This window comes from Eschscholzia californica, unplaced genomic scaffold, assembly GCF_041429995.1.
Source record: "Eschscholzia californica isolate CP2 unplaced genomic scaffold, dmEscCali1.0.p SCAF_5, whole genome shotgun sequence".
NCBI classification, from domain to species: Eukaryota; Viridiplantae; Streptophyta; class Magnoliopsida; order Ranunculales; family Papaveraceae; genus Eschscholzia; species Eschscholzia californica.
In genome coordinates, this window is record NW_028238472.1 from 14288159 (window position 1) to 14298106 (window position 9948).

Below are 9948 nucleotides of genomic sequence, written 5' to 3' on the forward strand. Positions count from 1 at the left end.
AAACCGACGAGTTAAAAAGGTTAAAAAAGAACACCATAAGTTAAATTAATTTATTAAGTTATTTTGCAAAATGGACAAACATAAGTTCTCAGTAATGATAAGTACTCAGTAATGATAAGTACCGAGTGATGGATTTGGAGATACGAAGATGTTCTCTTTTGAAATTGGAGCATGAACTAGTTTTTACTAATTTCACCATCTGAAAATAATGATGTCTAATGAACCTTAACGTTAGTTAACTGTAGTGAAAAACGTAAGATGTCCCAAACACTATTTTAAAAAAAAAAATTGTGGCTAAACACTAATTTATCAAGTTATTTTCCAAAAAGGGTAAACATAAGTACTAAGTGATGATGAGTATTGAGTGATGGGTTTTGAGATACGAAGATGTTCTCTTTTGAGTTTGGGACATGAACTAACTTTGACCAACTTTACCATCTAAAAATAATGATGTCTAACGAACGTTAATGTTAGTTAATTGTAGTGAAAAACGTAAGATGTCCCAAACACTAATTATTTTAAATGCTTGTGCTGCAAACATTAATTTGTTTAATATAGATATCTTAACCCTGTTTTTGCAACTTTTTCATAAAATATTCTAAATAGAAATGAAAATTTTACTTATATTAATAAAATGTATTTACATAAATCGGCAAATGAAACCCTCTTTGCCCCTCTCGCCGTCTCTCCGTACCTCCGTCTTTCTTCTCTCTTGTCTGAGATGAAGGGGAGAAGTTTTAGGGTAACCCTCCTCAACAGTTCAAGGCCTTCAGGTTCTAGAGTTGCTAATGAAATTATTTTTCTTCGTTTTCAGCGAAGCGAAACATTTTCTGCGTCAGAATTGTGAGAGGAAAAACATATAAGCGAAGAGAGGACGAGAGCCGTGGAGGGTTTATGAGGAATCCTCCTCAAGAGTTTTAGACCAATAACACCTTGCGACAACTTCGCAACAATTTTATAACACCTTACAGTAGTTTTACAAAAAAAAAAAAATTGAGTTTTTAACCAAACAAGATACAAATGCAGTGCTTATATTTTAACAAAAAACAAAAACAAAAATTTAAATTTTTTACCACTAAATATATAGCCTACTTTTTTAACTTAAAGAAATTTATAATTTGTTCTTCACCAAATTTCTTAATTTAATTATAGATGTATATACATATTTACTATATATTTATGCTATAACTATATCATGTAAAGGATTAGGGAGATAGTGACCCTTGGATTTCATTCCAAATTTCTTGATTTAATTAAAGAAGGAAACCCCCTCTTTTTCTAAAATATATTCTGACTTTCATGAAGACTTGAAATTCTAATAAGGTGATTTTCATCTCTTGTTCTTGGGGTTCTACAAAAACCGATCGAATTTTTTCTTCCCTCACTTTCTCTCTCTCTCTCTATAAACAACGAATCAAATGTTGTTTCATTTCTTCTTTCTTTCTCTCTCTACAGTACAATGAAATTCCTGGTTCCCTCTTTTTCACCTTTTATCTCTCTTCCGATCTTCTCTTCTCTCGGTCTCTCTCTCTCCTTCTCTTTGATTTGATTACTGATACTGTTAATTGTTAAAACCCAAAGGTGAAAAATGGCTCCAATTAGTAACGGCAAAACTAATACCGCATCAGAACAAGCCGAGCTTCTTAGAAAAGATGGGAACCTGTATTTTAGTAAAGAACGATTTGCTGCCGCCATTGATGCTTATACAGAGGTTTTCTTCTTATTTTCCGTACAATATCTTATTTCCCACTTTGGGTATTTCGAATTTTTGATTTTGATTTCTGGGTTTTTAGGCGATTACACTTTGCCCTGATGTTCCTGTATATTGGACAAACCGTGCTCTTTGTCATCGGAAACGAAAGTATGTTTGTTAATCTTCCATTAATATCTCTCTCTTAAAACCTTGATTTCTTATTTTGTTACATATTTTTGGTAGCAACTGGGAAAAGGCAGAAGAAGATTGTAGGAAAGCTCTTCAATTAGATGGACATTCTGTTAAGGTTTGATATACTTTTTTTTTGAATTTTCTTGGGTTTGATAACATAAATTAGGGTTTTCTTAAGGTCATCTAATTGTTTATTCTTTATTATCTAGCTAGTATAACAGTTATGTGTTTAACAACATTGTACAATGAACACGTTTTGCGTCCGAGAAAGTTTACGCCCTATTTTTGCATTGATCTCTTAAAAATTGAGTTACATAGGTAACCGAAATACAACGAGTTAAAGTTCATTAATTCAAATGGAGATAGATCTTTATAGGAGAGTGGTTAAAAGCATAAAACATTGGAGATGATATACTTTGAAGCCCTAGAACTAAACTACGACGAGATTTCAGTTCTTTTGTGTAAGAGGCAGTGAGAAAACAAACCGTTTATTGAAGTTGGTTTGAAGAGAGGAATCAGTTTCGTAACTGGAGGGGGTTAGGAATGATTGTGGAAAGTGGAGGCGGGGTTGTCAGGGATAGGGTAGTAGGGAAAAATGTGAGGGATTAGGGAGATATTAGATTTTACGTGATACACGTATGAGAGATAACGGAAAGTTTAATAATGTATGCTGGATTGGTAAAGAGTTTTGGATGGAAGGGTTAACGATTTATAGAAGGGGATTGCGTGTGAGATTTATAGATACGACTTTTGACATGGCACCAAATACACCGGCTACATAGGCCTTCAGTTTAACAAATTAACATCGGTATGTTATTGCTACTCCTACAAGTACAATATAGAGCATTTAGAAGACATAATATGGTCTATAGACTATATAACACATAAGGGCAATTTGGTTTTTATTTTTGTTGTAGTATGGCCTTGAGGGGATCATGCTTTTGTTTATTTTGGGTTGCAATAATAACAGCTTGTTTTGTCGTAGAGTATATTATAGCTTTTGTTGGTATTTGGTACACTTGCTTCTATTACATAGGGAACTTTACTTCAACTTTATTTGGATTAGTTTCCCTTATCTGATTTTGTCAAATTTTATTAAATGGTTAATTGGTAATGGCAGGCACACTATATTTTGGGACTTGCTTTACTACAGAAACTAGAGTATGTTGAAGCCGTCCAACACTTGGAGAAGGTCACAAGCTTTTAACCCTTTGCATCCCTGCAACAGTTGATTTTCTAGATTTGATATCTATGTTTCTCAGCGTGTTTACGTCGTGTTACAATGACTCATATACATCATATAGTAATTAGTCATGATTCTCTCCTCCTAGGTGTTCATTCCTGATGCTGTTGTATGTCTCTAATTAGCTCTATCTAGAGCTGCATCTTCTGTGAAGTCATGTGGTTTTCAGTCTTTTACAAGCTCCGAGTTCTTAATGATGCTCAGTCTTCGTTAAACATGGATAAAGACTTCGATTGTTTGAAATTGCATAAAGTTTTCCTGTCTAGCTTTATTGTACGACCATATCAAGCACAGTTACACTTGTACACCACAAGCTTCAAGTAGCTCCGGCACTAGAATGTACAACCCATAAGGTGAAGAAAGTGATCGATATTTTGTGCATCGGTTATTTGTTGTGGGAAACAAAGAAATCAATTTAGCACCAATCAGGAACCCAAGGGCATGCCTTGGGTGCCTTGAGGACCATGATTCCTTGATTTGCTAAAGCACGCCTCCTTTTGTTAGGAGCTAGGGGATGATCTGGACCTTTTAGTTAAAAATCTTGAAAACCCTACAGAAAAGTAATCAATTAGAATGTTAGATTGTATGTATGTTAAGGTTCATTTATTTGGCTGTATCTAGAAGTAGTCTCGAAGTACCTATTTCTACAGCCGTGACACCATGAATTTGGTAGTGCTTGTTCGCGAGATTCCGAGTTTTATAATTTATATAAAATGGACCATTTGAAAGGATAGCAAAGAAAAACATATGTGTTGGTTTGCACCTAGCTGTACAGAATTTGCTGCTAGGAAATGAGAATACTTTTTTGCAGAAGAAATGGAATCATCTTTGTCACCTTTGTATTGAATGTCTCCAACTGTTGTACTCCATCTCATAAGGACGTTTACTTCTATTAGAAGAAACAAATATCTCACTAGAGTTTTTCTTAACTTTTCGGTCTACTAACAATAAGAGAAAACAAGTAAATCTAACTAATCAGGAAGCAACTGAAATTAGGAAGTAGATGAAATAAAAGTGAAAAGTGTGTAATTCAATTCGTTTAGGATTGCTGTCCGTTTGGACATGTATTTGTGTGGCCTTCACTTGCCCGTCACTCTGATCCAATTTGTAAGTAATTCAATTCGCATCAGATCAGCGAAGATTATTTTTTATGCATGTACTATGTAGGTCTTCTTATTGAAGAGATTTTAGTGTGCTGGGTATGCGCGATAAGAATCTCCATTGCTATTGTTTTATTTTCTACCTAGGTTTTATCTGTCAACAAGTTGAATGTTACCTTTATCTTTCAATTCCTTAATAGGCTTTGGAACTTGGAAGGGGTGCAAATCCTGGGAGTTATATGGTTGAAGAGATCTGGTTAGAGCTTGCCAAAGCAAAATACATAATATGGGAAGAAAAGTCATGCAAGCGATCATGGAAGCTACAAAACTTAAAGTATATATTTATATATACTTGTTAATTGATCTTTCCTGATTTTACTTTCTATGAACTCATTTCGTATTTCGATTTATAATTGGTTATCTTTCAGAGAAACATGTGATAAAGCTTTGGAGGAGCAATTTTTACTCGATACTTCTCAAGCTGAAGTTGCTACAGATGAAGCTAAGAAAACCCATTTGGAAAATTTAGACCTATTGGGGCAAGTATTCAGATCTGCGACAGAAGCTGACACTCCAGCTGAGGTAAGAATCTCAGCCTCCTAAAACCAATGTCAATTTTTTTTCTTTTCGGTTTGTTTTGAAAGATGATGTTTTTTGTTGTTAACTACTTCTAAATATTCAGATTCCGGACCACTTATGTTGTAAGATCACTCTTGATGTTTTTCGAGATCCTGTTATTACCCCTAGTGGATTAACTTACGAGCGAAAAGTGCTACTCGATCATCTTCAGAAGGTAACAATTCTTTTGCATTTTCACATTTACAAACTCTTAACTTCACATATTCTGATGTTCAAACTCGCGACCATCTTTAAAATATAGGTGGGTAAGTTCGATCCGATCACTAGGGAACCACTTGACAAGCACCAACTGATTCCAAACCATGCTATCAAGGAGGCAGTTCGAATATTTCTAGAAAAAAATGGTTGGGCTTACAAGGTGTAGGTAAAGATTTCTCTCATGCTTGATGAAGGTAATAGGTGAAGATTTGGAAGAACTAGACAAATTTACTCAATTGTTCATTGCTATATTCAAATATAATCGTCGGATTCTTTTTTTCCTTGATACAATTTATTGCTTCACTACCCATGGTCATGTAGTGTATAGATTGTCATTCGATATGACATTTACTTGGTGAATATATCATGTACAGTTTGATAGTATAACATGATTTTGAAGGGAAGAGAGTTAGATTGTTCATTTTGGTAGGTAAGTGCTATTCTGTTTTCATTGAGTAGTATAGAGAGCTGCAAGTTATAGGCCGGGTTTGAAATAAGATGTATTTTGCGGCGGACTGCCACATGACCTCGGTTGGGCCTTCGAAATACCGTCAGATGATCTCTGAGTTAGTAAAACTACTTTGACACAGAATTCAGGAGCATTGTCAGATCACCATCTGTTGGTTTGCCCTAGGGTGAATTTCAAACAGAATTGATCTCATATAGTTTAATCTCTAGACTGGCTTAATGGGTGTTCTGCTTTTCTTTATTTGGCTTCTATTCTTTGTGGGCTTCTGGTCGTTTTTTCTGCATTATCAGAATCTGACTCATCTGAATTTGATTTCTCTTAGGGGTACATTAGTCATTTTAGGTTACTTCAGAGGACACTTGATTTAGACTTATGACGGACTTGAGTGCAACCAATACCAGGCTGAGCCGCCCCTTTACAATTGTCTCGACATCACGAGTCAAATAAAAACAAACTCTCGGAATTTTAGTTAATAAGATTTCGAAGTCAACTTTCATATTTGACTTTAGAGAAAATAAAAAACAAGTGTCACAAACTTTTTGCTTTATAATTGGTTCTCTTTTTTTGCCAAAGTTGGTCAATCTAGCTTGACTCAAGAATTCTTTTTTATCCTCGTTGAACATTATATTTTTTTATACTTTTTGCCTCGGTAATCTTTTCGAATGTCCCGAACTAGGGGTAGCAGAAGAATACAAACGACGTTCATTTGTGTGGTTTGTCATAAGTTGTTTTCGTGACGGAGGTAAACTAAATTAACCTTAACCGAAAACCCCATAAAGAAGGTACGCTCTGCTTCGCCTCTTTAGCCATATAGTCATCACAATCTTCCATGGTAACGACCATCATCTCTCCCATCCCATCTCTCTGTGCCATCAATGAAAGTTTAGGCTAGCCTCCCATCCCATCTCTCTGTGCCATCAATGAAAGTTTAGGCTAGCCTCCCATCCCATCTCTCTGTGCCATCAATGAGAGGTTAGGCTAGCCGCTAGCCCTAGTTGAGACAGGAAGAACCCGAGAGGAAGAAGTTATGGAGTGGGGAGAAAAAATTTCGGGAAGAAGGATCTTCTTAGAAATATGAATATGAAAGGAGGATATACCTCAAAATTTCTCTCTTTAGATAAAAAAAGGGTAGTTAAGTAGTGACAACCATAATAACTGTTCTAACGGCTAACTAACATCAGAGATAAGTGTCTATAAAACAGAGAGGAGGGTTTCATTTTTCCCTCTCCCTTAGCTATTCAAATTTCAGAAAGATCAAACTTTTCATAGAGAAATTCTTGTTTTCTTCATTCAAGATTATTAGGGCATTCTCAAATCCCTAATCTTTCTTCTTCTTCGTTACAAACTATTATTCTATCTCTCTCCCTCTGTTTGTTGAAATCTCTTGATTCTTTCTTTCTTTCTATCTTCTTGAAAATGGAATCTGGGTTTGATCTTAATACCACTCCCGAATCTATTTTCTATAGTTTTAGAGATAGACGCCTTGGAATGTTCAAGGCTCTTACCACTGATAATTCATTTTCCCATTCTTCATCCTTACTAATTCAATTCTCTCTCTGTTCTTTAATTTTGACATCTTCTCTGTTTCTGATTATTTGTATGCAGAATTTGATGAATTTTACAGGCAATGTGACCCTAGTGAGTTATTCTACCAATGAATTCTTTAAAATTCAAGAAAATTTTGTATGATTAATCTTAGGGTTTTTATTAGGGTGTTATCATCAGAGGAAAACTCTATTTGAAAGTATTGATAACTTTTGGTTGCAGCAAAGGAAAATCTGTGTCTTTTTGGTCTTCCAGATGGAAATTGGGAAGTTAGGGAACCATATGAAGAGTTACCTCCTGATCTTCCTGAGCCTGTATTGGGTATAAACTTTTCCCGGGATGGCACGGCTGTTCGTGAATGGAGATTATGGGTTGCAGCTCACAGTGATTCATGGTTGTTCACCATCGCCTTGTATTATGCATTTCAATGTTTCTTTAGTTCAGATGATCGGTAAGATTCATCACTATTAGTTCTTCTAGACGTTTTCTTCTTCGAACTGGATTTCCTTTTCGAAATGCTCTCTTTACTGCTTTTGGGTCACTGACTTTCGGTTTTGTACTAAAAACTACAACAGAGTTCCCAATTTTGATTTATAGGGTCTGTGAAGATTAGATAGAAGTTGGTCTGTTTAAATGCTAATAGATGTTCCTAATCGTATTCTGGTTAGGGTCGGTTTTCTTTAGGTGAAGGTCTATATCGAGAGCGTTTGTGTCTTACTTTCGCCTGAATCGTATCAATTATCATGTATCGATCATGTACGCAGTGTGGTAGCTAGGGAAGTCCATGTTTGAGTTCTATATCCTTGTAACCCAGGCTATGATTTTTTGTTACAGGAAAAAGCTATTCGATATGCTAAATAGTCTTCCGACCTTGTCTGAAATTATTGGAAGGATGGACAGTAAGCAAACTAGTAACGAAGCAACTACATCCGCACCCAACATCTTGAACAGAACGAAAGCAAAGATGGTAAAATCTTAATTTCTTAATTTTCTTTCATGATCTGCCCACAAGTCGCCTGATTTCGCCTACTATTGGGATTATATTTTAGCTCAGGAGATGCTTTAGAAGCTTCTTTATTTCTAGGTCGACTATTGAAAGCATAGTTTTATCAGGCAGACCAGATGTTCAGTCTCTCTCGAATCTCATCATCCATGGCTGTATTTTTTTTGAGAGATCGACTACGATCATTGATACACACCTAAATTAAACTAATAATGAAAGAGGCCTAAAACTCGACAAGAAAGAGCCTAAAGCCCGACAAAATTTATTTTTATTTAGTGCCTCATCATCCATGGCTGTATTTTTTTTTTGAGAACTCGACTATGATCATTGATACACACCTAAATTAAACCAATAATGAAAGAGGCCTAAAACCCGACAAGAAAGAGCCTAAAGCCCGACAATTTTTTTTTATTTAGTGCCTAAATTACATGGAATAAATCTTGGTGATAAACTGCTTCCAACAAGACTCGATCCCAGGACCTCATGGATGTCCTACCACTACACCAAAGGGTGGTGAACTCCATGGTTTTTTTTTTTTGAAACTACGCGAACCATATTCATTCATACGTGATTGAATCACAATTGATACATGGATGATCATATTTATTTCTCTCTTCAAACATCCTGAGAATTGCATACCTTTAAATGTAAAGTGCCTCATAATGAGAAAGAAATTGGACTAGACACGACTCAAGAAAATGACCCTAAAGGTCGAAAATGAAAGGATCCTATAGATCACGGATGAAAAGACCCTAAAGGTCACCAAAATAACAGATAATACAAAATAAGAATAAACTAATTTACATCCCCGTCACATTCGCCGGAAAACCGCATTGTCGCCGTAAAACCGCCATTGTCGCCGGAAAACTGCTTTCATCGTCGGAAACTGTCGCATCACTGGAGAACCGCCTCCATCATAGAAAAATCGTCGCCGCTGCTGTTTTAATATTATACAAACTCCAGCATCCCCGCCACCCTAAACCACCACCCTTTTGCACCCATCACACCACCACCACCATCACTTACACCCAGGGACGGATCTAGGATTTTCACTTAGGGGGTGCGGATTTACATACCTAAATTTTTTTTTTTTGCAAACACAGTAATTAATTAAATACTTATATTTATTAAGTATGTTAATACATCGACGATTACAAACGCAATTGACATCTACGAGAGTTCATATTTTGAAATGTTCGCATAATCGAGTCGAGTCTAGAACTACTGGTGTTGAACTAAATGAACGTGAAGAAAATTTTCTTTTGAAATATATTTCCCTAGTAAGAGTAGGGTTCTGAAGAGATAGAAAAGTTTTCTAGAGTTTAAGCCTTTACTTTTACATAAAGTGTAAAACAGACAACAAAAAGCCCAAGCTCTGAAGGTCCAACTCAACAATGAAGACAACTCCAGAGGCATTCCTTATATCTGAACAACAAGAAACAAAGTTAGTTAGTTTAACTAACTTTGGTAATTTTGTTAGTAGTTAGTTTAGTTAGTTGTTACTCTTCTACCGAACTTTAATTAACTATCTTTCTCTCTCTCTAAACTCTATATAAACCAGTTGTAATTGAAGTTTATGATTGATTGAAATAAAAACTGAAGTTCAAAGAAAACTCACACCCTAGTTGCTAGTTAAGCTTGAATACTTGGTAAGATGAAGAAGAAGTGATGAGAATTGAGTTGATTTATGGTAGATGAATTGAAGTTTATAGGAGTTAGGGTAGATATGAATTGAATTTTATAAGATTTATTGTATATGAATTGAAGTTTGAAGGGTTTACGGTAGATGAATTGTAATTTATAGGGTTTAGAGTTGTTGAATTGAATTTTATAGAAATTTAGGATAGTTGAAATATTAAAAAGGTT

At 35.4% G+C, this 9948-nt stretch overlaps 1 protein-coding gene and 1 pseudogene across 1 annotated transcript; both read left to right on the forward strand.

Annotated features, from left to right (window-relative positions):
• Window positions 1-1156: 1156 nt before the first annotated feature.
• CHIP (carboxyl terminus of HSC70-interacting protein) lies at window positions 1157-5486 on the forward strand. The gene is made up of 8 exons (XM_086639459.1): window positions 1157-1711; window positions 1794-1861; window positions 1937-2000; window positions 3006-3077; window positions 4429-4562; window positions 4657-4810; window positions 4911-5021; window positions 5109-5486. Exons 1-8 carry the CDS (start codon window positions 1589-1591, stop codon window positions 5229-5231), a joined length of 849 nt encoding a protein of 282 aa, XP_086495585.1. The 5' UTR covers window positions 1157-1588; the 3' UTR covers window positions 5232-5486.
• A 1464-nt stretch (window positions 5487-6950) lies between these two features.
• Window positions 6951-8058, forward strand: LOC147537301 (PHD finger protein ALFIN-LIKE 5 pseudogene; annotated as a pseudogene).
• Window positions 8059-9948: the final 1890 nt, after the last annotated feature.

Excerpts from the sequence above, each read along its gene's own strand:
- CHIP (XM_086639459.1), top strand. The coding sequence starts at position 1,589 with ATGGCTCCAATTAGTAACGGCAAAACTAATACCGCATCAGAACAAGCC. Across the intron at positions 4,563-4,656 it reads TGGAAGCTACAAAACTTAAA|AGAAACATGTGATAAAGCTT; the intron begins GTATATATTTAT and ends GTTATCTTTCAG. Across the intron at positions 5,022-5,108 it reads TACTCGATCATCTTCAGAAG|GTGGGTAAGTTCGATCCGAT; the intron begins GTAACAATTCTT and ends TTTAAAATATAG.